Genomic DNA, 26,769 nt, shown 5'->3' on the forward strand with positions numbered 1-26,769 from the left:
GCCATGGTTTGATCTTCTGTCAGCTAAAATGCAACTACTGAGTAAAAATTGACGTGCTGATAGCTCAATTTTGAATTATAAAATTAACGACAGTTGTTTCCGAAATTCTTTTTTTTTCCCCGAAAGTTATTGCAATTTCAAGAGCATTTTAGCATTTTTTATTTTTAAATACTAATAATTATTTACCTAGGGTTGTAGAAAAATGAATCTCTTTTGCGATTTTAATTTTATGAACTCGTGCATTCGTAACTTGATGTTATCGAAGAACTGAAACTTTTTAAAAAAAGAGTGAAGAGATATAAAAGCTGTCCCCCCCCCCTTTCCACCAATGCACACGATATCAGACAATCGTTTCGATTGTTAACAACTGAAATAACTTTTCATTTATTTTTTATTGTGTTGCACATACTGTATTCTTAAGTTTAATTCTTTTTTCAAGTACAGTTGATTATTTTTCAAATCCAGATATTCTCTCATTTCGTTACATTTTACGTATTAGTAAAATTTGCTTACATAAAATTATAGTAATTATACATTTTATAAAAAAAATAATCTTCTTTTATTGACTTTTAAAGAGGAAAAACTATTATGAATAACGTGCAACCACGAGAGTTGGTGAGTGGAGCTTCCTAATGATTTTTAAAAAAACGGTAAGTAAGTAAAGTCATTACTGGAATGTAAATTATGATTTGATAAGTATTTTCTTTCTTTTGATAGATAATGCATTCAACGCTAAAATATAATTTCAGGAAAACTATTTAAAAATTCCAATTTTTGAATGTTTTGGCATTTTATAGCTTATTATACAATAGTGCCAAATATATAAAAATCTCAATTTTGAATCCTTTGTTGCTAGCTTACGTTGATTTTTCTATTGCACGGCAGATTTAGGTTAACAATTTATATCACAAGATTCTGAAAGGTAATATTTTTAGAAAAACCTAATTTCATTAAAAGTTTTTGAATATTATAATCGAGTTCATTTAATTTTTTTTTAAAAAGAAAACGCTATTGAATTGAAAAAAAAAACCTGAGTCATCATTTTTTTTATAACAGCCGACCCAATTCCGAATTTAAAAATATCAATGTCTAACTCCGTAGCCCAGTAACTTGAACTCAACCAGAAGACAAGGTAACTCCTGGATCAAGCATTGAACAAACTAGTCCTCGTGGATGACTTTTTAATGGAACTAACCGACATTTGCGTTACATGAAGAGGAAAACCAAGAAAATCTCCCACGGATAGCCTAACGGCAAAGGGATTCTAAACCTTGATCCTTCTACCACTGAGGATATTTTACATCAGCACTATGGTCGCTGCGAGCCCGGTAGAATTGGTGGAATTCGAATCTGGGAGATTCGAATTCCACCAATTCTACCAATACCACCAACGAGATTCGAATCTGGGATACCTCATTGGGAGACGGGCGCTCTATCTCCTAAGCCATCGCGACTCTTTAATGAATCATTTGCGAGAGGACGATGAAAACATTAAAACCTGTTGGATTGCCGGAGAGGAATTTTAAAGATATTATTACAGACACCACCAAGTTTAATCAGACAATAGTCTGGATTTCGAAATTTTTTTATTCCACTTTCCATATTAGTATATCGACAGATTTTCATAGCATTTTCGTTTATTCCTCGTTTCAATATTAATTAATGACCCCTAAATTATGCGTTTATTGGACTTCAATTTTGAGAAATTCTAAAAATAGATATTGGAAATAAGGCATAACAAAACAAACTAGTTATGATAATTAATAATATTTATCGAAAATTAACGATTCTAATTTATTTCCAACGAAATAACTCACCATTTGTATTGATTGCAGTTTATATTCGCAACCTATTACTCCCATAGAAAGAGTAGCAATCATGTAGCTGAGCCATATTGCTAGCATTTCGTCGAAAAAGGTTATGAAGGTATTTTCCTACGAAACGGACTACTGGATGATGTCATTTTTACAATTCTTCTTTTACAATATTAAAATAAAATAAAGTTCTAACTCACACACAACAGTGAAGCATTTCTCATAGTTGATAGCATTTTCGTTTTTTCCATGTTTCAATATTAATTAATGAGTCCTAAATTTTACGATTTTTGGATTTCAATTTTGAGAAAAGATTCTAACCATAGATATTGGAAGTAAGGCATAATGAAAAATGCTCAGTATTTATCATAATTAATAATATTTACCAATATTGACGACTCTAATTTTTTTTTCTAACGAAATAACTCACCATTTGTATTAATTGCAGTTTATATTCGCATCCAATTACTCCCATCCAAAGAGTAACAGTCATGTAGCTGAGCCATATTGCAAACATTTCGTCGAAAAAGGTTATGAAGATATTTTCTTACAAAACGGAATGCTTGATAATTTTATTTTTACAATTCTTCTTACTCAATGTTTAAAAAAATAAATAAAATAAAATGAAGTTCTAACTCACACACAACAATGAAGCGTGTCTCGTATTTCCAATTCTAATGTCCAGCACGATTTACTGCATTTGAAATTTTGATTTCAATAAAAACGAAATAGTAATGGTGAAATAACTAACGTGGTTTATAATGAAACAATGAACATCTATCTATCTCTATAAAATAAATAATTTTAAGGGCCGTCGACGCCGCCGCTATTTTGGGTGTTGAACTTAACGTTACAATTTGTCATTCTGCACAATAAGACTTAGAAACTATTCAAGAAGTCAGGTGTATAGAATGACAGGGATAGCTGACAGGGATTACTATAGAATAAAAAAAATTTATACGTTCGAGAATTATTAACTGTTAAACTTGTCGGAAAAAATATATGAATGGTACAGGCCGCAAGAATGCAACTGCAGAATTGAAATTTGGTAGGTCGAAAAGGCGATATTTGTTTATGAGCTTCAAAATTCTAATTTTTTTCGAAAGTTATTTAAATGCTCTTTAGCAAATTTTTCTTTTTCCTTACATTTTTTTTTTTAATGTTACATTTTGTTTCTAAAAATCTTTATTTTGCTCTCTCTCTCTTTATATATATATATATATATATATATATATATATATATATATATATATATATATATATATATATATATATATATATATATATATATATATATATATATATATATATATATATATATATATATATATATATATATATATATATATATATATATATATATATATAATTTTTTTTCTTTTTCCAATAGCAGATTATAGATAGTAACAGCATACATAAACATCGAATAAAAATAAGAACAGGTGCTGTAGGGTAGGATATACATATACTACCCTACAATAATGGAACACACTTTTGGTTTTCGATATTTTTTTGAATTTCGCAAGAAATACTAAGAGGATTATATCGTACTTTTAAAAGCGTTTGGATCATACGATTTTTTTCTACTTTGCAATAAAGTTTAAAGCTTTCAGGGGGGTTTAGGGACAGACAATTATTTACAAAAGAAGAAGAAAAAAGTATTTTTGAACACCCTATGCCAAAATATAAATATATATTTTGCCATTTAAAATTTGCTTTCTTTAAAATGATGCAAAAAAATTTTAGATCTCACAATTCAATGTTTTCGACTATTATTTAAGATAAATATTTACGAATAGTTATATTTTGAATGGAACTATCCTAGGATAACGTTATAATTAAACAAATTTTATAATAGGATAAACAAATTTTATAATTGTGAGCAAAACATTTTCAATTGGCTTAAAAAGTTTTCGATTTACGGTGAAATATGCAAAAAGTCAAATTAACATTATGGGGTCCAAACTTCGGACCGTTTGCGGCTACCCCCTTACATTTTGGGAGATAAAAATCCGAATTCATCTAAAAAATGGTATGTTTGTCCAAAGAAATTGCGTTTTTGTGTCTGATTTCGCAAATTAAAATATCGTTTACGTTAATTAATTAGCCCTCTCAAACTATTAAGATTGAGTCCTAGAACGGGCAGATCAAAAGTTATTCAGAGTGTGGTTACGTTTATTTCTTGCACTCTGTAACAGCCAGACTAAACTTATTTCTTGGTACAATTTTCATGAAGATGTGAATGGATTTAAACTTTTGATAGGTATGGTTAAAATAATTGTTTGGTAGCCATAAAGATGTAGAAACTGTAAAATAGTATAAAATCTTATAATCTGTAGCAAATTTTGGAGACTAGTGGAACACTCTTCACTGTTAACTTCATCCGAGTTTATATCAGTAAACTTAAATTCAATCAACTCTGAAAAAACAACATTTGCTCATTAAAGAGATTGGGATATAATTACATGAATAGTTTCGTTCTCTCCTCTCTACCAAATTCGAGAATTTTTTCTTTGTGAGGGAAACCCCCTAAGGTGTTAACACATTTGAGTGGCATAAATTTACTATTTTGGAAAGTATAAGTTTGGGTCTTGCACACCATTTTTAATATTTGATTGCTACAAACTGTAGGGAAATATGGTTGTTTGAAGCAGAATATTTTAAGATACTCACTAGTTAAGATACTCACTAGTTAGACTTACTCACTAGTTCTAAATATTTGGGTGCCACTGACGAGAGGAAATTTTGTCCCCTGGTATAAAGAATTGTGGTACGTAATAAGCCTTCAAGCACAGCAGTTGGAGATGCAACTTATTTATTATTTTTCTTTTTAAAAAGCATATGAAAAAATGAGAGAAAATTACTGACAACCATTTCAAAAGTTCTCGATACTTGTTTTATACGAAAATTAAAAAGATGAATTGAGGGAATAACACAAAAAACAAAAAGTAAAGAATTTTCTTTTTGATACTTAGTTAGAGGCTCGATTTGTTTCATTTTTGTAGCATCATTGTGTAAAATTGAACTCAAATTTAAACAACATAATGCTCTTATTGATGAGGATCTTATATTTGCCAATTTTGCTTCATATATATATGATTAATCTGAAATTTAACAATAATAATATCAGTGTGATGTTGAAGTTGCAGACTAAACTTCTGGATAGTGCTTTCTGAAGATAGTGCAGCAGATTTACTCAGCAGATTCAGCTACCTAGATAATAAGCCACATTTTTTTTTTACAAACAAAAATCTTACAATCAAATTTTCTCATCAAACGGTTTCCTCATAGATATTTTATAAGTTTCTGGAATTTTGATTAGAATACATCAGGTTCACAGAAATATCTTATAGATTTCCTAATAACTTTAACTTGAGGCTTATTATTATAATGATCCAAGTTATCCAAAATTAATGATTTTGTTTAAAAAAAAAATTACAATATCAAGCACTATAATAACCATTTAAACATTACAGTAATATTCATATTATCAAAAAAATGTTGATGCAAGGTTTTCAAGAAAATCAAAACTTAATTTAAACCAAGCCAGTGGAGTCAGAGACAATTTTTTAGGAGTTAGAAGATATTGCTCTACTCAGAGTACTTCAAAGTTTATTTTTATAAATCGAAAGAAGACTTTGAAATGAATATTATAATAATTAATTTAATTTGTCTCAAAATTACAGACTTTATTTTGACACTTTTGAGTTTATTAAACTTTAATTGAACAACTAAAAAATAAAACACTAAATTATTAAGAAATTTAAATATGATTTCAGTATGAAATAAATGGAAAATTCATAAATTCCACACCAAATTTGTTTACCTCTTCTGAAAAATTAATTTAATTGATAATACAAATGAATTTAATATATTATTAGTGTTTCTTAGTTCGTAAATATTCAAAAAAATTTTTTAAACAATAATTTTTATATTTATGTAAGGGAGATTTTAATTTCTCTTTAAAAATAAGAATTTAGAAAATTTCAACATTTTAGACAAATATATTTGTGGAATTCTATTTCCTTAACCTTTTCGCAACAGGGCATCTTTGTTTAAGATGCTTACTTGGGAGGAAGTGAAAGGAATTATACTACAGGGCGTGGATTTTGAACCACTAGGCCTAAATTTAGAAGGAAAAAAAAATGAAGATTAAGTTCTACCGCTGTAATTTTTGGTACCATTTTAGATTATTACATAATCTGTCATATAAATTAAATCTAGACTTTAATAATATTTTTTCTTCAATTTATATGAAAATATAGAGAAAAAAAATTCTTACCTTTAAGAAAAAATTTTGAAAGTGCATTTCGATTATTCCAAAGTTTTAATTGGAAAAACATATTCATATACTTTCAAATCAATAAAAAATTTCCTACAATATACAAATATGAGGATGCAATTCCTCAAGCTCTCGAGTCAAAGATGCAGTATCTTGAGCCAAACTTTTACGGGAAATGGAAGGCAGGTATTCAGCGAGCTCAGTCTCTGACAAAATGTCTGTGTCAGAATAACTTTTAATATTATTTTCTAACTCTTTAGCAAAGGAATCATCACTTTCTTTTGTATCACTAATTGGTTCATTTATCATACTGATAAATAACACTTTCTTGCCATAATAAACTGGAGTAAGGCTTTCCGAAATAACAAAAGAGGAATGTGCAAAATATATCAGAAAGCAACACAAACTGCAACAAAACGGATGCTTAAACTCAGAAAACCCAACATAAGCAAAAAGTAGAAACAAAAAAAATTTTCGGAGAGTTATTAGAAATGAGAATCGTGCGGAAAACTAAAGAGTTTACATTATGATTTTCCTCCTCCCCAGCCATAGTTGTGGAGCAAAATAACACAGACAGGCAGAATATGAACCATCTGAAGGTCAGAATACTATAACTATGTAATATACATAGTGCTATCTACTGGTTATTAAAAATTGTTTTAGCTTAAAAGGCATAGATGCACTGGCAGTGCATTAGGCTAGTTCTCCAACAATGCCTGGGTGAAAATACCCGGGCCTGAGATAAGTCTGTACAAAAGGCATATATGATTCGACCTTTGCGAAAAGGGTAATTTTTATGCTATGTAATTTTTAATAAAATACTGCACACCTAAAAAAATAAACATCTTGAAAGTAATATTTAAAAAGTAATAATACTTTCTCAGGATTCAGTGAAAATTTCAATTTAGTCATAGTTAGAATTTCACAAATTTTTTGAATGAAAAACATTTAAACACAACTGCGGCAAAAAAGAATACCAAAATCATACCCTATTATTAAACTATAAAACATTTCTAGTTTCTATTAGACAATATTTTATAATTGCATTAAAATTTAAATTAAGAATAAAAAGTCATAAAATACAAAATTTACTTCAAGTAACCCTTTTATTCAAATTTTTATCACATAGGTAACATAGCTGTGTAGGTAAATACAATATAAGTAAGAGGACCAAGAGATATATTTTCCACAGAAAAATTTACTCACTATACATATCAATTCGAGATATCTCTTTAATGATAAGAAAGACAGAAAAAAAATGAGATTAAATAACACAGAATACATTAAAACATCCAAAAATAATGAGCAGTCTCCATCACAATAGTTTTACTCAATACCATGAGCAAAAATCATGACTAATCCAGGATCTAAGACCATATCATCATTCATATGGGGATTATCAACAGCCATTACAACAACAGCTTGTTTACCAGGAATTCTTTTGCAAACATAATTCTCATAATATCTCCTATTGGACTGACGGGTCTCTAAAGTACTCAAACCCGTAGGCCATCTTCTTTCGTGAGCGTTTTCCATTAACTCCGCAGCTAGGTGTGGAGGACAACCACTTTCACTCAGTGCTCTTCTCACCATGGTTTGCAAAACGGAATCAGGTGTCGAAATCATGCCACCCCAACGCGTTACACGAGCTCGCTGTAGAGAACCGATCCATCTCATAGTTTCGTCTTGTTCGAGAGTTTCTACTAATGCCGGAACACTTGGATTGGCTAATCTCATTGCACGAATGCATTCTTGCACGCAGGTTTTCAGCAAGTCAATGTCTTTCCTGGTCTCATTCAGATTGCATTGCATTTCGTTGATCCTCAGTTGCTGAGTTTGCAACAGCATTCTCATTTCTCTAACACAATTATGCTCTCTTAATTCATCTTTTGGCACAACCAATCCACACCCTTGCTCGCAAGGAACAGGTCGTTTAGGATTATGCTCACATTCTTCCTTGTGGATTTCAAGACGCTCTAGTTTCACTATAACAGAGCAGCCAAATTTTTCATTATCACACATAATAAGTAAACGGGAAAGTAAATTACGCAGAATTCGCGGCACTGGTTTCAATTCATTTGGAGTAATTGGTTGACGGTCTACAGGACAAGACGGTTGCCTTGCAAGCCATTCATTAATACAACTTTTACAAAAAGCGTGTTCACATTGCGGAGCATGCAAGGGCTCTTCCAAAACACCAGAACAAATAGGACAGATCAATTCTTCGTCAACTTCACCTTCGAATCGAGTAATATCGTATCCCATTTTTAATTAAATGCTAATAAATAATGATATTGTAGATTTTTAATGAAAAAATTCAATTATACATTTCTATTGAACAAAAACTTAAAAACTAGAATAAGATACCACAGGAAGCAGTATTGAATAATTAAGATATGATAATAAGTTAATACAAAGCAAATAACATTAATGTCATGCGGATATTAAAAATAATTAACTGTAGGAAAAGACAATTTGACACATACGGACCAGCAGACCAGACAATAAATAAACAAAAACTATTTTTCAAATAACATAAGTTGCCATTCAATAGTTTTTCAAAATCTAATAGTAATTATTAAGAAAAAGTAGTAATTATTATCATTTTCAAAAGCAAATAACATAAGTTGATTTTCAAATGAAATTTTTTTAACTTACTTGTATTTTCTCTTTCTTGAATTTTAACGAAGATTTGTCTTTGGAACAATTGCCGTCAGAGGAGTTTAAAATGAGCAGAAATAGTCAGAGGAAACGTTGTCTGTTTTTTGTCAACAAGTAAATTCAGTGACTTCAATTTTGCTTAGATTTATTTATATTGAAACAAAACTATTTCTAAGATGTAATTTTATTTTTAAGTATATTTTATTAGAAAAAATTAATGTTTTTATTTCTCTGTCCATGTAACTTTACTGCTTTTAACTAATTGTGTTGTTTAAATATGTAGTCTTCATTAGCACGAAAATAATTATAAGGCATTTTTTTTCTCCAATTTATCTTATTGCATTTATTTGTCCCCCTCTTTCCTGTATGTTTTCTATTCTCGTTTAATTATTTATTATTTTTTTGTAGTTTTTACTGAATCTATTGTTTGTAATAAATTGTTATGGAACGCCGCCTATATTTCATCCATATTATCATAACTAACTTCACCGAGCTTGAACTCATTTGACGATGAAAAAAATGAAACCATACTGTAATCGATCATGGTTCTAAACACAAAATTAATGTTTAAAAATTCTTAATATTAAAAAAAAATGAACTAGAGGATTTACATTACATGGAATATTAAAATTCTTGGAACAGATTTGTCAAGCATCTGTACCTGCTGTCTAGGGATTTTTTTTCACACCTACCATCATTTTCGTATTGTTATTGGTGCAGTTTTGCCACATGTCGAAAAAGAAATCAAATATTGCAAACCTATTAAATTCGAAGTTCACTTGTTTTGCTGCCATATTAAGCATGCATTTTATAAATAATATTAGATCTATAATAAAGGTTAGCTGCCAGGTAACTATTTTGTTATGTGTCTGCACCCAATACTGAAAATTGAATCAAATATTGCTACCCTACGAAATTTAAGGTTCACTTGCATTACATCAATTTTACAAAACAACCTTAAAAAAATATTGGCACTTGACTTAAAAACATCAGCCCTAAACCTTAAAAGAAAACCATCTATTTTAACATTACATAAATTTAAAATTCTTGCAGATCTATGAAGAATAATTACTCTTGGGCAACTGGTTTGTAATGAACATGCACCCATTTTTGATAAATTTTCTGTAGCAAACATGTTACATTACATAAATTATCAAAAAAACAACTGCAGATCATTAAGCAAATCATTACTCCTAGGTCACAGATTTGTAAACAATCTGCAATTAATAAAAAATTGCAATGTAAAATCTTTCAAAATTTTTATAAGTTCATCACTAACATCAATCTAAATTCAATTTTAACCCTTTAACTGCCGAGTAAAATTAACGTGATTAACTCCCCAGTGCCACCGTTTTTCGCTCAAGTGCACTTTCTTACACGGTGTTTTGGTAGGGAAAATGATGCACGCTTTGCAATTTAAAAACAGTTTAATTTTACAAGACAAGGAAAGAAAGAAAATACAAAATTTAAATTAAATAATAAAAATACAATATAAAAGATGTCAAAACTTAGCTGTTGTATGATAAATCCTGAAACATGGTGGACACATAAACCAACATCACATCCATTGCACTGATAGCGGGATTCACGACGAATTTTTTTTGTTGAACAAACAGCACATTTTCGCGAAGCATTTTTCTTTGAAGATGTTGATGGAAAGAATAAAAAGCACCAAATACATACGGGAAACAAAAGCGGAAAAAGAATAAACCCGACCTTACTCAAATAAATACACACGAGCGATTAATACGATATCACTTTTCCATAACATCCTTTTCCCATTCCCCTCCCCTCCGAAATTAGTAATACACTCGCAAAGCAAACACTTTCAAGGCCATTTTACTGCATTCTGAAGTAGGGGGTGTAGTTCCATTTATAGCAGCGCAATGCAAAGCATCGTACTTCGGGAAAGCGTATATATACGCCTGCGGCAGTTAACGCATCGTCTGGCCGAGACGTATATATACGCCCGCGGCAGTTAAGGGGTTAAACGCAAAATTTAATAATTAAATTCCTGTAGAAAATGTGAGGACGCCCGGTGGCTGAGTGGTAGCGCTTCGCGCTGTCTTGTCACAGGTCCCTGGTTCGATCCTCGGGCCGGGCAAGCAGTCTTTCATCCCTTCAGTGGGTCGATAAATGAGTACCAAGCATGCTTGGAAACTAAGCACTGGGTTTTTCGCGTTCGGCTGACCACCTGACTGGAACATCTGCTCCTGCACCCCAGAGTCCAAGGTCAAGAAAACTGAAATGGGCACAGTAGGCCTTGGCCCTCTATGGGCTGTCATGCCACTGAGTTTAGTTATAGAGTTTAGAAAATGTTAGGTATGAAAACAAAAAAATACTAACATTCATTATGTCAATTATCTTCCATCTGGGCAATCAGTTAAATCTCCATGTTGACTATATTCTAATACACACCAAATCATTATCTATTGCCGAAGTTGAGGATTGAAAAACACCCTGAAAAGTGGGTAGAGATGCCTCCCAAATCTATACCAATTTCTTATTATAGTTGATCTCTTTTTGTATTAGACTCCATGACATTTTTACAGGATTGAATATATGTCGTCAGTATATTATTTTCAACCAGGACAAACAACACAAATTGACTTCAATTTTCTAAAAATCTCGCAAGAGTAACCTTACCTAAGATGAGGGCTGCAGACAAAAAAAAATCATAAAAAATAGTTATAAGTGCATGTAAAATTTTAATCACATGAATAAAATTAATTTTGTTAAGTATGCAAATTGTAAGTACATAAATTTTAATTGTTTTTATAAAAAAAAATGGAAGTTCAAAATTAACTTATTGATTAGTTTTGGCAATTTTGTTTTTTAAAAAAAAGATGTTTTAAAACAAATTATTCTTGCATTTTTACAATTCAAATTATTCTTATTTCTTTTGAAATTGTTTTATGAAAGAAAAAAGTTTAATTCAACTGGAATAAAGCAGTTTTAAACAAAATCGTAATCTTTCACAAATAATATGTGATATAAAATAAGTTGTATGAGTATTATTAATCATTATGTGTCAGAATTTCAAGTTAACTGGATTATTTATTTTTTTAATTTAGTATGGTAATTTTCCTTAAAATAATTTGTTTCTTAAAGAATTATTTTATTTGACCTACAAATATTTTAGCATTTTCCTGCCCTTGATAGCTAGTACGTATGTTAAACCAGAATTCAGGATTGTTGCTTAGTAGGGGTTTGTCTAGGTTTTTCTGAGAGGTACCTATTTTGTGAAAATTAAAAATTATATTTAAAAAAATCAACACAAAGCTATGGTAAAAATATGAATTTATCGTTTCTTGCAGAATGCAAAAATAAAATTTTAACAAAAAATATTTTGTGAAACTACCTTTTTTCCTAAAGTTGAATTTGTGAAGGTACCGCTAAACGGTAGTAAATTTGGCCTGGGCAGACCACTGCTTAGTATTGGCAAAGTTGACTTTGCACTCCCTATAACTGATAAGTACCTAAAAAACTGTTTATGGTATTATACATTTGAGGCTTGATTTTGTGAGGGTAAAAATCAGTTGCCTCTCCAAAATTTATTCTTAAACTAGTCTTCATTTTTCGTTAGAAAGTGTAGGTAGATAAAGTCAAAATTTATCTTTGAATAATTTTCTGTTTATCATTATATTCCATCTTTATATACTTTGACATTATTAATAATGTTATAAAAATTATTTAATTATTAAAAAATATTTTTAGTTTTCCATGTGGAACCACTATCGTTAAACATTGTTTTCGACTAGTTTCGTTTTTGACTAAATTTTCTTCTCTCTATTTTTTTTGTAGATGTGTTTGCTACTTTTTTATGTGAATCCAGATGCTAAAACAGGTGAATTATATTTAATTCTGGCAAGTGTTCGAGATGAAATTTACAATCGTCCGACCAAACTAGCAGAGTTTTGGGAGAATTTTCCTAATGTAATTGGAGGTATCATCATTTGTTTTTTTAAGATTGTAGTACTTAATGGTTTTAGTTTCCAAGTGTTGGCAATGCTTTTCTGAGTTGTTGTTGCCAATATGAGCATTGGTCCTAGCTACCAATAAATACCCAATTTTAATATTGCAATGTGTTGTCAAAATTACCAATATTTAGGAATATACCGCAGTGTTTTTCCAATTTAACTAACAAACGTTAATTTTACCTTTATTAATATTTTTTTTAACCAAAATAAAATTTATCAACGCTCACAATGCGCTCTTATTCAATAATTATCAGTATATACAATATTCACTTTGCATTTTTGATTTGTTATGTTTTCAATTATGATTGCAATATTTTCTTATTCATTTATAATAGTTATCATTTATGATTGCAATATTGTTGTATTTGATACACCTATGGGTATTATTGGCTGATTGTGACCTTTTTAATGCTAGTCTGACAGAAAACCTAATATTGAGGTTCCACTATAAAACTTCAATTCTAAAGTTTGAAGAACAAAAGTTTAATGAGGTTTTGAAAGCTAATGGATAAAACTTTGAATATTGACAGGGAAAAAAATTTGATTGGATACTTTAAAATATTACTTTTGTCTTCATTCCCTTGTTTTCATGACAATATATCATTCAACTCACTATATGTTTTGATTTTTTAAAATTCTTGCAAACATTTAAATTATTTAGTAAAATTTGATAAATGTTTAATTTACCATTATTTGCAAATGATTAGTGTAATCTTTTTTAAATGAATAAATAAAATAAGAAATGGAATATTTCTTATTGAACAAACTAGTTCTATAATGATCTTTATATAATAAGTCATTCTAATTTTTATTAAAACCATTGTATATTATAGATGCTTGTATTATTTTGTTTATCTTCTATGTAAAACTTTTTAAATTGTATTTATGTATTTGTTTATTGATTCGGCAAATTAGACATGATTTTTCTCTTTCTAACATTTCATACCATAATGCTGGTAATCTTGGTTCTTTACTTCTCACATTAATTAATAATATATAATGATTATTTTAATACAGTGAAACCTCTTGAAAACGATCACTCTCTGTTACACGGTGAAATTGTTGTTAATCGAGGTTACTTCAAAACGTTAACTTCAACATTTTATCGAAGATACACGATTTTTTGTAACGATTTTAGTCAGTGGCATTCTCTTAGTGCAGAAATGTCACTTGTGTTAGCATATTGAAAATCGGATCGATTAACAAAACTTTGCATCAATAAAATGACCTCTATTTATGAGTAAAAACAATTTTACCAATTATGAATTATAGAACTATTTTAAATTAATAAACAATTATGTTTTACTTTAAGTTTGCATTTAATTTCATATGAGAAAAATTAGCTTTAAAAAGTAAGAAGTTTGCTTAAAACGCTTTTTTTTTTCTAATTTAACTTTAAAAATAAATCATTGATAGCATCATCTTTAGTTCACTCTGACTGCTACATCAGGTTGTCAATCTTTTTCGAAAATCGTCAAAAGAGCTCTCTAAATGAGAGCCACTCACAAAATTTTGAATGCATTTGACTCTACTTATTAATATTTTTTTGTTTTGATAATTTATTATGTTTTCTTATTTGATCTTTTCTTCATTTGGTGCTGAGGTTTTTCCTGGTCGCTGGGAGAGGTTTTGATGGTCTCTCCTTAAAGTTTCCTTCAACACAAGGTGTAAGGAAAAAATTCCCTGCTTCCCAAAATTAGTCATAAATAGATGTGGTCGCTTACGCAGAAGTGGTCTTTCCTGTAGGTTTCACTGTGTTATCAAAATTTATTTAACACTAAATGACTGACAAATTATTCATTAAAATTTTTATTATTCTAAAATTTGTGTCATTGAAATATTTTTTTTAAATTTATGTATCTTGTTTTTTTTCCCCACTATTTATATTCATCTTTTTGCTGAATTTTTGTTTATAATTGAAGATATTTTAAAATCCAGTTAGTTTTTTACTTAAGGAAATATTATTTAAGAATTAAGTTTTATTAAAAAAAATTATTTTTGTAAAAGGTAGGGATATGGAACCTGGAAAAGAAGGTGGTACCTGGCTGGCCATGAGTAAAACTGGAAAAATTGCCGCTCTTCTCAATATTTTACAGCCAGACGAAGAAATACTACCAAATAAGAAAGGAAGAGGTAATTGCTAAAATATTTCCTGACTATTGTTATTCTTTGAATTATTATGATTAAAACAATGCTGTTGTAACAAACAAACAGAAATTATTTTGTTTTTAAATACCTTTCAGTATTTTACTTATAAAATAATGCATGTTTTCTTGTAAAAATAATGTTATCTATTTAGAGGGAATTCAGAAATACTAAATTCATAAAATATGACTGCTGCTACAATTTAAACAGAATTTTTATTTGTAGCAAATCAACATCTGGGAAAACAAATAAATGTTAAATAAAAATTTTGTGAATGTTTCAATTGATAAAGTATTATTATATTGGTTATTTGTCCTGCAAGATTGCAGTTAAAGATGAATTTTCATAATATTTTTTATAAAATATGAAACAGTGTTTTTTTTCCTTTCATAACTTTTTATTTCATAGTAAAACGTCATGTCTATGATTATGCTCATTATAGCATACTTATTATATATTGTAGCATACTTATTATACATTATAGCATACTCATTTAGTCTATTAATTTAAAATGCTTTAGAAATAATTTATTAATTTAAAATGCTTTCTGTAGCATATTATTTTGTTGGAATTTCATGATAAAACTATTATATGACAATTATAATTATGCATACTTAAAACGTAGTTATAATTAATTTGCAGATTTTTTTATGTTTTACTTATTAAGGATTTATTTTATAGGTTTCTTAGTAGTTGATTATGTTGCTGATGATAAGGATTCAATTAGTTACCTTAAAGATATCTGCTCACAAGGGGAAGACTATAATGAGTTTTTCTTAGTTACTATGGATTATAGGTTATTCTTTGACCATTTAAATAATTGTCTATATTTTTAAATTTCCATTTGAATTTATTTTTAATGAATTGTAATTTACAGTTCCAGAAACATGCCAAAAATCTGCTGTTACAGTAACCATTATTCATCATCCCAACCAATATTGATTGAACCAGGTATTCTAAATATTTAAATTATATTAAAGTTATTTTGAATTTTTATTATATTTTAGTTATTAACAAGCTTTAACTCTTTGATGCAGAATTTTTATTAAACATGTTTTCCATATTTTTTTCTCACTATTTCGTATTAATTTAGGTTGAATGAAAAATATTATATTTAGCATTTTTGTTATGAGGGTCATCTACATTTTTCATTAATTTCCATTTTATTTTACGGTTTTTTACATTTTTTATAATTATGGTTATTTAACATTTTATGGCTACAGGTAGGAAACACTAATGTCTTTTTCTGTGTTAAAATCATTTTTAAAGTTTTCACTTATATTTAAATCTAAGAGAAATATTTATTCATCATTGAAATTTCTTTAATTTACAAAATCAACTATTGATAAATTTTAGATTATGAATGAAAAAAGAAGAGAAACTTTTTCAGAATATACTTTTCTTGGATTTTAGATTTTAGCACAAATATTATTCCAATAATCTAACAGACTTTTATCAGTTAACTATTAGACTGTTTTTTATAGTTAAAAAAAATACAAAAATATATCTTTGCATCTAATTGCAATTTCAGGGGAAAAATACATATAAAAGAAACACTGGTGTCTCAGTTGGGTCAAATAAATGTTTAATTTTTCCACATTGTCCCAGATGATCTAGAAATGATCAATGGTTAGAAAAATCAACCAAAGAAAAATTGAAGGAGATACAAAATAAATAAATGAAAATGCTGCATTCTTTTGGAAACCAGAAAATTTTATTCTCATCAAACTAAAATTTGTTGCTAAATTCATCAACAGATACACTGAAAGCATTTTAAAATAATATTTTTTGTTACATATCTGGCCATTACAAATGAAATACTCGCAACAGCATTTGTTAATTTTGTATTTGGATTGCACCACATTGTTGGTAAAATCGACAGTTATTTTAAAAACATTGTTTTGCGTGGAGTGGTGTATTCATCAGCAACATCGCGGAATTTAGAATCCGTAACCCTGACTTTTGCTCAGTTTTTTAGGTCAGAAATTATTGCTATAGGGAGGGTTCTTGAGTTTGCCCTTACTATAGTTATAGTAGTATTTGGATTTTGTCTGACAGTAAAAGTGTCATCCATTCCTAAAAAATTATCTGAAAATATATGATAAACCTGATCAGGATTTTCTAGTACTTCTCTCCGAGTTAGGCCTGGAGAAATAATGCATATTTCGGCAGGTCGATATAATGACTTTCGTTTTAGGCGATGCATCAGAATTCTGATTTAAGTTGGGGATGAGTAACAACATTGTTTTGTATCTTTTTAATTAGAGGCACCATCTTTTCATAAATTGTGAAACTTACTTTAAGGCAGGTAGATATTTTATTTACTTCGCACTAGAGCTGCACAATGGGCTACTGGCAAAGGTCTGGGAAACATCCCTGAGGATGATCCGGAGACATACCAACGCAATTTTGATCCTCTGCAGAGGGGATGGTTTACCAGCTTTGGTAGCCACACGACCTGCTTGCAAAGTCTAACACTTTACAATAGAACAGTTTAACGAGGACCGATACCGCACACCCTCGGTCCATACGCAGGCTGATTAAAGTGGTCACCCATCTGCTTACTGACCGCAGTCGGTGTTCAACTGGAAACCGTGACTTTACGATCAGTCTTTTGCGGGACTTAACTTACTTTAAAAACGTGAGAATTGAACGCTGGTTTCCTTAGCTAAATCCAAACTAATCTCCTTTGGCGTTTTTTTAATATTTTCAAATTGCTGGTCTATTTTTGGGACAGTTTGTACTTATTTACAACTTTTTTTAAAAATATTTTCTTTTTCAACTGTATATTAATATTTAACTCAAAAGCTTAGTGGAAGGACATAGCTAAGTATAAAAACATGTTAGCTGTTGTTTAAAATATGTTAATTAATTTTTAAAAGCCTTCGCATTTTTAGATTTAGGAACATATTATATTGTCTTTAAATACTGAACATTAATTTATCGTGTAAAGTTTTTTAATAACGCAGAAAGGTTCTTTGGTAAACGCTTTCTAATTAGAATACATTGTACTGCCGTTTTTTTCCAAATTTATTTAATGTCTTGTAAACTCTCTCTTATTTTGGTATTAACTTTTTTCTGTAAGTTAATTTTTTAAATGAAAAGATGTTTTATTTATTTGAATTTAAAGGTCTGAATTTACTTTCATATTTTAGTGCTTTATTATGTTTTGCAATTTCTTATATTTGGTATGCAATCTATAATACTTATTTGAACTTAGCTGTTATTAAAGGAAAATCTGATATCAATCAAAAAGAAAAGTTGAAATGTATTGGCAATATTTTTATTTTATTTAAAATTCTCATTTAAGGAATTTTAACTATTTAAATGTGTTTGATTCTTGCTGTTGAAACTTGTATTACATTTTTTGTGACTGCCTGTTGAAAAAATACTTCAATACATAAAGTTTTGCATTTAATTTTAACTTTTTTAGGTGTACATGCATTTGGTAATAGCATTAACCCACTAGAAATTTATTGGCCAAAGGTCTTGGAGGCCAAAAAAAAATTTAGCCAAATAATAAATGGAAAGACTTCAGTTGCCACCAAAGACACATTGGTAGAAGATTTATTCAGCTTACTGCGTGATAATACAAGGTAATGATAGATAATGTATTAAATAAGTGGCTAAAACTAGTTAATTGAAATACACAGCTAGGAATCAAAGCTGCCAAAGTGAGTTAATAATAAGAATGCTCACCTTATAAAAAGAAATTTTACAAAAAAAAACTTTTAAACCATATAAAAAGTTTATTATATCTTTACATATAATTTTACTTTTAAAATAAATCCTAGCTTATAACTAGATAGAAAATTTAAATAAAACATTAAAATTAGTTTGTTAAAATATAAGTAGTACAATAGTACTATTGCAGCTAAAAAAAAAAACTTTTAAAAATTTTTTAATTTAATGTTTGTGAAATTAAATATTTCTTAGCATACAAACCTGTAAAAATTTAAATTGCTCAAAAATCTCTACCAACTTTAAAATATGCTTTTCAAAAAGTTTTGAAGTTATAAACCTCTTATTTTATTTTGCGACTAGCTTATATATTATGACTTGGAAGAAAAAAAATTTTGTTGTTTATTTATTAAACAACTGAGTCATTACAGTTTGGCAATTTAGGATATCTTTATTATTATCTGCATTTATAACCTTATAAAGACACTTTATAAGTCTGATAGTAGTATTGAGTAATTATATAATATTTTTATTATGGGACTCAATTCATTTTAATGCAATTTTGCATTTCCTCTTTCATTTATGTCACAATGATCAAGTTAAGGTCTTAATTGTGTTGCTAGAATACTTTTTTTTTTTTTTTTTTTATGCTTCAATGGCTTAATTTTCAAATTAGTTCTCATTTTAATATGGATACAATTATTTTTTTAAGTGTATTAACAAAAAAAATTTCCACCCAAAAGCAAAAATTTTAAATTTAGAAGAGAAAAAAATGCACTTTAAAGCATTATAAAAGATTAGAAGCTTTAAACAAAAATGGAATTTTTTTAAAAGTAGATTCACTAATTTCTCAAGAGAGAAACTTAAGTTGGCAATTTTAACACAGGTTGAATAGGAGTAGTAGTGATTTTAATTTAAACGATTATTACTCTTTCGAAGTGATACATCCATTGTTAAGAAAAAAGAGCCAAATTTATAATTCAAAAATTAATTCTATTCTGTTTCAAATATAGCCAACTTGTTGTTTCATTCTTAGTTTATTTGTTCTTTTTACACAAAATTATTTAGTTTTCAATGAGTGAAATGTTTGTGTATAATCTCAGATATCCCGTTGATGACATGATGAGAAAACAAGGAAAGGGAAAAACTAGAGATTTTTTGGAAAAATTAAATTCTATATTTGTATCCATCCCAGGAGCTAATTATGGTAGCAGGTAAGACTACTTATCTATTCTAAAAAATCAAAAAGACAACTATATTGGAATGAAAGTTAAAAGTTATTTGAAAAAGGCTCAAAGACTGAGAGATTTGATTAAATATTCCCTAATTTTTGATTTATTCAAAATACTGAACATAAAGCGACTCATATGTTTGCCATTGTGGAAATAATGATGTATTTAAGAACTTTAAAATTGTATTGAACCAGTTGTGATGTTTCAAAAACATATTTTTTACACTTGGTAGATTATGCACATTTTAGAATTATTTTTTTGTATTTTTCTACTGGGCAGGACCAGTAAGGTATTTGAACTGAACTTCATGTAAGATAAATTTTTTCTCCTCTTCAGGATTTTATACAGGCAGAAGTGATTGTGCTCTGGAAAAATCTGGATCTTTCGCTAACCACGATCTGGAAATCCAAGGTCCAGAAGTTTCAAGAAATGATCGATCACATTTACATATAAAAATTCTTATTTTATTTAAATAAAATTTAAATATTAGAACTAGAATTTGCACAATGTTGAAAATGTATTAATATTTTCTCTTAAGAGAAAATATTAATACATTTTCTCTTAATTTTTTAACTGTTTATCATTTAGTGAGGAAAATAATTAAGAAACATGAAATATTTGAAACAATGAAAAATTGTTTTATTAACGTTTTTATGATGCTGTAATTTAAAGGGTTTCTATTAAGACTTTATTCTTTCCTCTTACTGAGATGTTCAGCTTTAAGATTGATTTTTCTGTTTCGCCTTTATGATTAGCGTAGCATTTTTTAAAGTTTTCTTTAAGAATTAAAAGGATTTTTTTTCTCTTTTTAGACTTCAGCTTATTTTTAATAATGATTAAACACATTTATAAATACGTAAAAAAAAATTGCTATTTGGTCTTTGGCCAAACCACTATTCATTACATCTCTAATTTTTTCAGATGTCACACCGTAATTACTATTGATGCTGAGGGTAATGTTGATTATTTTGAAAGGAACAGACCTGAAATCCTTTCTGAAGTTGATGATCAATGGGTTTCCAATAATCAATCATTTAAGTTACTGTGGTGAAAATCTTTATTTTATTCAAATATTTATGTTATGTAGAATGAGTACTTTATACATAGTTGTTATATATTTTTTATACTGCTGTTAACACTTAAATAAAATATATTTTGCTGTTTATGTTCTTTAGTGTCATATAATATTATTACCAAAATTCTTCTACAGTTTTGAAAAAGATTTTCTTTGGAATGTAAAAGAAAACTTTACAATAACATTGAGAATCAGACACAGATAATTTTAAAATTTTATTATTGGAATTAAATTCAAAGTCTTTGTTGTAATGATATTGCTGAGCAGGTAATTTTGGTCTGCCCTTCATTTGAATGAAAAAAAATGTCTTTAATCCTAGGGGTTTAAAATTTTGTCAGGTAAGCAAAGTATCATCTAAATCTTCTTCCTTTGGCTCAGGTTGGCTTGCAACCTTCTTTAAAACTTTGGTCACAACATCTTGCAAAGCTTCTCTTGCACCGGCATCCATTGCATTTAAGCAAGCCTACAAGAATTCAAAGAATTTTATAACTAGAAGATTAACATGAGACTTTTATTTATTAAAAAAACTGGTCCAAATTGCCAGTGATTAAAAGATAGGTTATACACATTTTCACTGGCCAATTTACTAATCTCCATTACAATTTTTTTGTTAAAAAAAGAGAATTTAAATTAAAAATCATAATATTGAAAATGTGTAATGTTCACAATTATGATGAAATATTTTGTGACAATACCACCTTAGAACAAAACATAAAAGTTAAAATAAAATAAAAAAATCACTTCAGATAAATTTTGAAGTCCTGGATCAATGAACCCCAGTTAATTTGTGGCCTGTATGTCCAGTACCTGGTCAAATTATTAGACGCACTATAAGATTCTATGTAAAATCTTAATTATCAGGTGATACTATACAGCTTTATTGTTTTTACGAGACAGAAACCAGTTTGCACTTGTTTACGTTCGTGTATCAATTGGTTAAATTCGATTGAATAAATTAGACTAGATATTATATAAATATGGAATATTTATTATATTAGTGTATTATAATAATTAGATGCATAGTGTTTTAACAATTGCATGTTTTGCACAAGTTTATCTGCAATTCTTTTATATTTATACATACATATAATGGGTTTTTATTCAGAATTTTTTTATATACTTTCTATTTGTATTTATTTTTAACGTATTGCTTTTCAATGTTAGCCAATTAATGCACGAAGACAAGCAAAGTATAAACCAGTTTCAGCCATATAAAATAAATAATGCTGTATAATATCCTCTGATAATAAGGATTTTGCATAAAATCTTATAGTGTGTCTAATAATTTGGCCAGAGACTGCATATATATATATATGTAACATAAAAAGCTTCAATTAATCTTTTTATGTTAGTTTCTCTGCTATAAAACTTCTTCCTAATTAATTATTCTATTTGAAATACTTTCTCACACTTTTAAAAGCCACATCCTGTTCTTAAATCTATTTTTGGCTCAAGTATGCATTTAATTAAGAGCAGGACATTTTTCCCTTTGCTCTTGCGTGGGAAACGTTCGATCTATTTCATAAACCAATAGCAACTACTAAGAGTTCCCTCTGTCCCTAAATTAAGACATTTTACGGATTTTACTTTGCAAGATTTTCCCTAACATATAACCAAGGAGCGCAACTTTTCGTGTGCACTTTTACTCAATCTCATGACTGCTCTTGTCTAATAATTAATAAATAAATTTTGTACCCTCCTTCCCGACCTATGACCTGTTTTAATCCTTCCACTCGGCAACGACGTTATAAGTCGCCAGGATTGAACGGTCGGGAAGGGGTACAGTTCGTACGGTACATTAAAGATATTAAATATCTCATTTGAAAATAAATAAATCATTTTCGGAAGAGGGTACATCAAAAATATGGAATAACTTCAAATCATTTATTCAAATGGACATTTGGTAAATAAGCAGTCAAATTCTTCTTCAACTTATGGCAATAATTAATTCATCCTGTATCTTCATCAAAAAAAAAAATAATCTCTTCAATCATCAAACGTTTAGTTTATTATAAATTATACCTACGCACAGTGGAACTAAACGATCATCCGTTTTCCATGTCTATGCTGCATATTTTGTCTACGTTCCTGAGAATACTAGAAAGCTGAGCTTCAATTCCTTCCTTGGACTAAAAAGAAAAACTGCATCGAATTCCTGATAATTAAATTGTTTTATTGAAACTATCCCTTTGAGAAAGCGTTGATTTTGCCACTCTTAAGTGCTGAGCTGGATCTTATCGTCGATGAATAATTGTTCTCACACCCACGATGTTCTACTTAAATATTCGTCATTCAAAAGAAAAATAAGCTTCAATTTCTCGTCACTATTGGTGTTAATTTACGATTCATCTTAACGAAGAAACAAATTTTTTCCCTAGCAGCTCACGTCTTTGGTTTTGGAATTGTGTTTACGGAATTTCAACGTATTCCCATCTCTGTTGTGGTTTTCAAAATATCTCAGACTAATTCGAACTTTTTCAGGTATCCTTTGAGTTAAAGTTTTTTACATTTCTCATAAATCAATTTCTTAAATGATTATGATTTTAATTTTTTCCCATATTTGATGTTTCAAAGTGAAACTACTTTTTATATATTGATAGTATTTACTGTTGAAATTTTTATTTCTTTAAATTTTTATTTTCAGTTAATTGATTTATTTGATTGAAAAGTGTTTCGAGAAATTATTTTCATATTGTTTTATGTGTTACAGCTTCTATGATTTTTTGAGTAGTAGAAATTATATTTTTGTTTTACAGTGATTAGGGTTTAAATGAAAATGCCATTTAAATTTTTTTCTTTTCGTAATGCAACTGCAGTAATTATTGAAATTTAATTTAGATATGTGAATGCAATTACGGTGTGGCAAAAATTAAATTAAGAAATGTTAAAACTAATACAAATAGTTTGGAAAAATGAATAAAATACTTGTTTAGAATTTAAATTGAAGTACAACCAGACATTAATGCTTTAGTTCAACGTTGGTAAATAGTTCATAGCTCAGTTCTAGCTCAGACATTTCCATAGACAAACAACATAAAGATAGGAAAACGATCAAACACAAATTGAAAAATTTAGTAACCAAATACACTTCAAAAACGCGTTTAAGATAGAAATGAAAATATTTGAATTCCCTAACAATTGTGACAAATTAAATTATCAATTAAGATCTCTGCACAAAAATTACTTTAAAAAAATATCCGAGCTAAAATTTCTGAAAAAAAGAAAAAAAAATTATGTCCAAAAAAAAAAAAAAAAAGAAAGAAGAAAGATATAAATGAAAAAAAGAAATAAAAGGTAATTTGCAAATAAACCAAACTTGCACTTCAGATTAAAAATAAGGAAAATAGCTAGGTCAGTCAAATTTTAAAAGCTGATTTACCTTAATAACATATTAAATTTGAAAGCTTGTTTTGGATTTCATTTAGTGATAAATTGTGTTAAACGGGTTGTAATGTAAAATCTGAGAAGACTGATCACCTTTTCTGATTATAAAAGCAATTTGTCTGTACACATATTTCCTGAAATCCGGGTTAATAATTGCAATAAAAATACCAATAAAGAAAAAGTATAAATAAATATAGAAAGTAGATAGAAGAATAAGAGAGAAAAAGAAAAGAAAAAATGTTACAGAAGGCAAATTTTGGACATAAAAAAAAAAAATAAAATAAAAAAAAATTTCAAATAGCAGAATTGAAAATAATCTTGTGTTTTCTAATATTCTTCAGACTAAGTATGATAATGGTGCGTAACATTGTCAAAATTATGTTGACAGAATTGCGCAAATCCAAGAAAATTAATAAATTCCTAACTTCAGGTGATTTTGAAAAAAAAAAATTTCAAATATTTTGCTATTAAAATGACAAAAAATGAAAGGTAAATAATAAATAAAGTGAAATAAAAACAATACTGAAATCTTGAACTTGACAATAACAATCACTGTGTCATTTTTTTATTTTTTGTTTTCAAACAAGGTAAACAATACTCAAGTCTAATTCCAGAATGAAATTTTTCCTGTAAAAATGTTTTTTGTGTTTTACATTTTAAATTACACATTTCTAACAAATGTTTATAAATTTTTTATCATGATTGAAGATTTAACTTAAATAGTGTTTTTATGAAGAATACTTCTTTACTACTTACTTCTACTGTGTTGTGATTTTTAAACAAAAGACTTTTGAAACTGAAAAAACTGCACTGTCAAAAAAAAAAAAAAATTGTTGAAAATGAAAATTGTAAAATTGCTGATAATGCTACTACAGATTTTTGATTGTGCTAAAATTTTTTATAGTGAGAACATATGTAAATGTTATATAATTTATATTACTTTTATATATTGTTACCATTACAAATTTGGTTATTTTATTTGTACTTCTACCATAGGGAAGATTTTGCAAATGGATAATTTCAAAATTTTGGGATTCTAACTAAACATTTTTGGCGAGGGGGGATGTAACATAAAAAGCTTCAATTAATCTTTTTATGTTAGTTTCTCTGCTATAAAACTTCTTCCTAATTAATTATTCTATTTGAAATACTTTCTCACACTTTTAAAAGCCACATCCTGTTCTTAAATCTATTTTTGGCTCAAGTATGCATTTAATTAAGAGCAGGACATTTTTCCCTTTGCTCTTGCGTGGGAAACGTTCGATCTATTTCATAAACCAATAGCAACTACTAAGAGTTCCCTCTGTCCCTAAATTAAGACATTTTACGGATTTTACTTTGCAAGATTTTCCCTAACATATAACCAAGGAGCGCAACTTTTCACGGACACTTTTACTCAATCTCATGACTGCTCTTGTCTAATAATTAATAAATAAATTTTGTACCCTCCTTCCCGACCTATGACCTGTTTTAATCCTTCCACTCGGCAACGACGTTATATATATATAAACTGAAATTATATCCTGAAATGAAATTGGGGACTACCATTAAAGCAGGGATGAGATTAGCCAAAAGGCAAAAAAGCTGAATTTCCACGATAAATTTTACGAAAGCGCAACCCTTTAATAATAAATTCCAGACAGTTTGAGGTAATAAATAATGTGTTGACCTACAATTGTGTACTAATCTATTATTATATAAATGATTACATTGATACTTAACATTTAGTGAAATTAAAAATTTCCAATTGAAAAAATAAAGCTGGAAATTATATTTTTCCTCAGTTCACATATGAGATAATTATTACTTGAAAAACTACCTGGTTTAGCAAATTAAAACTATTGAGAATATACATTAATATTTCATTTCTTGCAATAAATACTGTTATGTGATTTATAGCAAATATATCAGTAATATTATCTTTTAAATTATATTGGAAAAAAAAACTTTAACAATGGACCAAATCATTATGTTCATATTATAGTCTAATCTAACTAGAGCCCTTTGAAATATATCAATAACAGTGAAGTAGAAATATATAGTAACTCCTTAACATACAAAAATTGCTATTTTAGTTTGAAAAATTACATGACAATCAGCAACTGTTTAGATAATTGTTTTTTATTTGATAAGAATTTTGTATTTTATAGCATAAATAACAGCAATTATAAATAAAATTTTGATGATGAGTTAATTAACCATTTTTCCAAAAAAAAAAAATTAAATTAAATCCCTTTTTAAGTGATTGCTTTTGTTTGACATATCTTTTATGTCTGCTATATTTAGTCGTTAGTCCATCTTCAAACATCTTGTGACAAATCCTATTTTTTCTTCTTTGCAAGCACAGAATGTAAGTTTTGAATATATTCCCTTCCAGTTTCTCTGATGTTGTAACACTTACATATACTAATAATCGTCGTTAGAAAAACAGTCACCTTTATAGTAACTAATTTTAAAAAAAATTTACTTCTTACAAGAATCGCGATAGTTGATCTTAAAATTGTGTGAATATGAA

At 28.3% G+C, this 26,769-nt stretch overlaps 4 protein-coding genes across 7 annotated transcripts in view; 1 reads left to right on the plus strand and 3 right to left on the minus strand.

Moving 5' to 3' along the window:
* Positions 1-2,464, minus strand: part of LOC107439204 (lysosomal acid phosphatase) — a 35,761-nt gene extending 33,297 nt beyond the window's left edge. Inside the window, exon 1 of one of the 2 annotated variants that reach the window (XM_016051714.5) lies at positions 2,245-2,464. In XM_016051714.5, the coding sequence (XP_015907200.1) occupies positions 2,245-2,331 (87 nt within the window). In that variant the 5' untranslated portion in view covers positions 2,332-2,464. Of the gene's footprint in view, positions 1-1,817; positions 1,968-2,244 lie in introns of those variants that run through there. The other variant, XM_071180692.2, reaches the window with a different exon arrangement.
* On the plus strand, positions 414-20,958 carry LOC107439206 (transport and Golgi organization 2 homolog). 3 transcript variants are annotated; one of them, XM_016051717.5, is made up of 8 exons: positions 414-650; positions 12,562-12,703; positions 14,745-14,870; positions 15,564-15,678; positions 15,760-15,833; positions 18,316-18,478; positions 19,667-19,777; positions 20,717-20,958. In XM_016051717.5, the coding sequence occupies exons 1-8, from the start codon at positions 633-635 to the stop codon at positions 20,844-20,846; spliced, it is 879 nt and encodes a 292-aa protein (XP_015907203.3). In that variant the 5' UTR covers positions 414-632; the 3' UTR covers positions 20,847-20,958. The 3 variants fall into 3 exon arrangements, with proteins under 3 accessions (XP_015907203.3, XP_042907746.1, XP_042907747.1); XM_043051812.3 differs by lacking the exon at positions 414-650 and adding an exon at positions 8,797-8,935; XM_043051813.3 differs by lacking the exon at positions 414-650 and adding an exon at positions 8,840-8,871.
* elgi (E3 ubiquitin-protein ligase NRDP1 elgi) lies at positions 7,184-8,692 on the minus strand. The gene has a single exon (XM_016051716.4). The coding sequence runs from the start codon at positions 8,359-8,361 to the stop codon at positions 7,423-7,425; it is 939 nt and encodes a 312-aa protein (XP_015907202.1). The 5' UTR covers positions 8,362-8,692; the 3' UTR covers positions 7,184-7,422.
* Positions 20,959-21,072: 114 nt separating the features above from the next.
* The window catches only part of l(3)80Fj (lethal (3) 80Fj), an 84,274-nt gene continuing 78,577 nt past the window's right edge, over positions 21,073-26,769 (minus strand). Inside the window, exon 54 of the mRNA XM_087149853.1 lies at positions 21,073-21,333. Within this exon, the coding sequence (XP_087005979.1) occupies positions 21,205-21,333 (129 nt within the window). The 3' untranslated portion in view covers positions 21,073-21,204. The remainder of the gene's footprint in view (positions 21,334-26,769) is intronic.

Source organism: Parasteatoda tepidariorum, chromosome 8 (genome assembly GCF_982258835.1).
Source record: "Parasteatoda tepidariorum strain Cologne lab strain chromosome 8, Ptep-v5.0, whole genome shotgun sequence".
Classification (NCBI taxonomy): Eukaryota; Metazoa; Arthropoda; class Arachnida; order Araneae; family Theridiidae; genus Parasteatoda; species Parasteatoda tepidariorum.

Excerpts from the sequence above, each read along its gene's own strand:
- LOC107439206 (XM_016051717.5), top strand. Across the intron at positions 14,871-15,563 it reads ACCAAATAAGAAAGGAAGAG|GTTTCTTAGTAGTTGATTAT; the intron begins GTAATTGCTAAA and ends TTTATTTTATAG. Across the intron at positions 15,679-15,759 it reads TTAGTTACTATGGATTATAG|TTCCAGAAACATGCCAAAAA; the intron begins GTTATTCTTTGA and ends TGTAATTTACAG.
- elgi (XM_016051716.4), bottom strand. The coding sequence starts at position 8,361 with ATGGGATACGATATTACTCGATTCGAAGGTGAAGTTGACGAAGAATTG.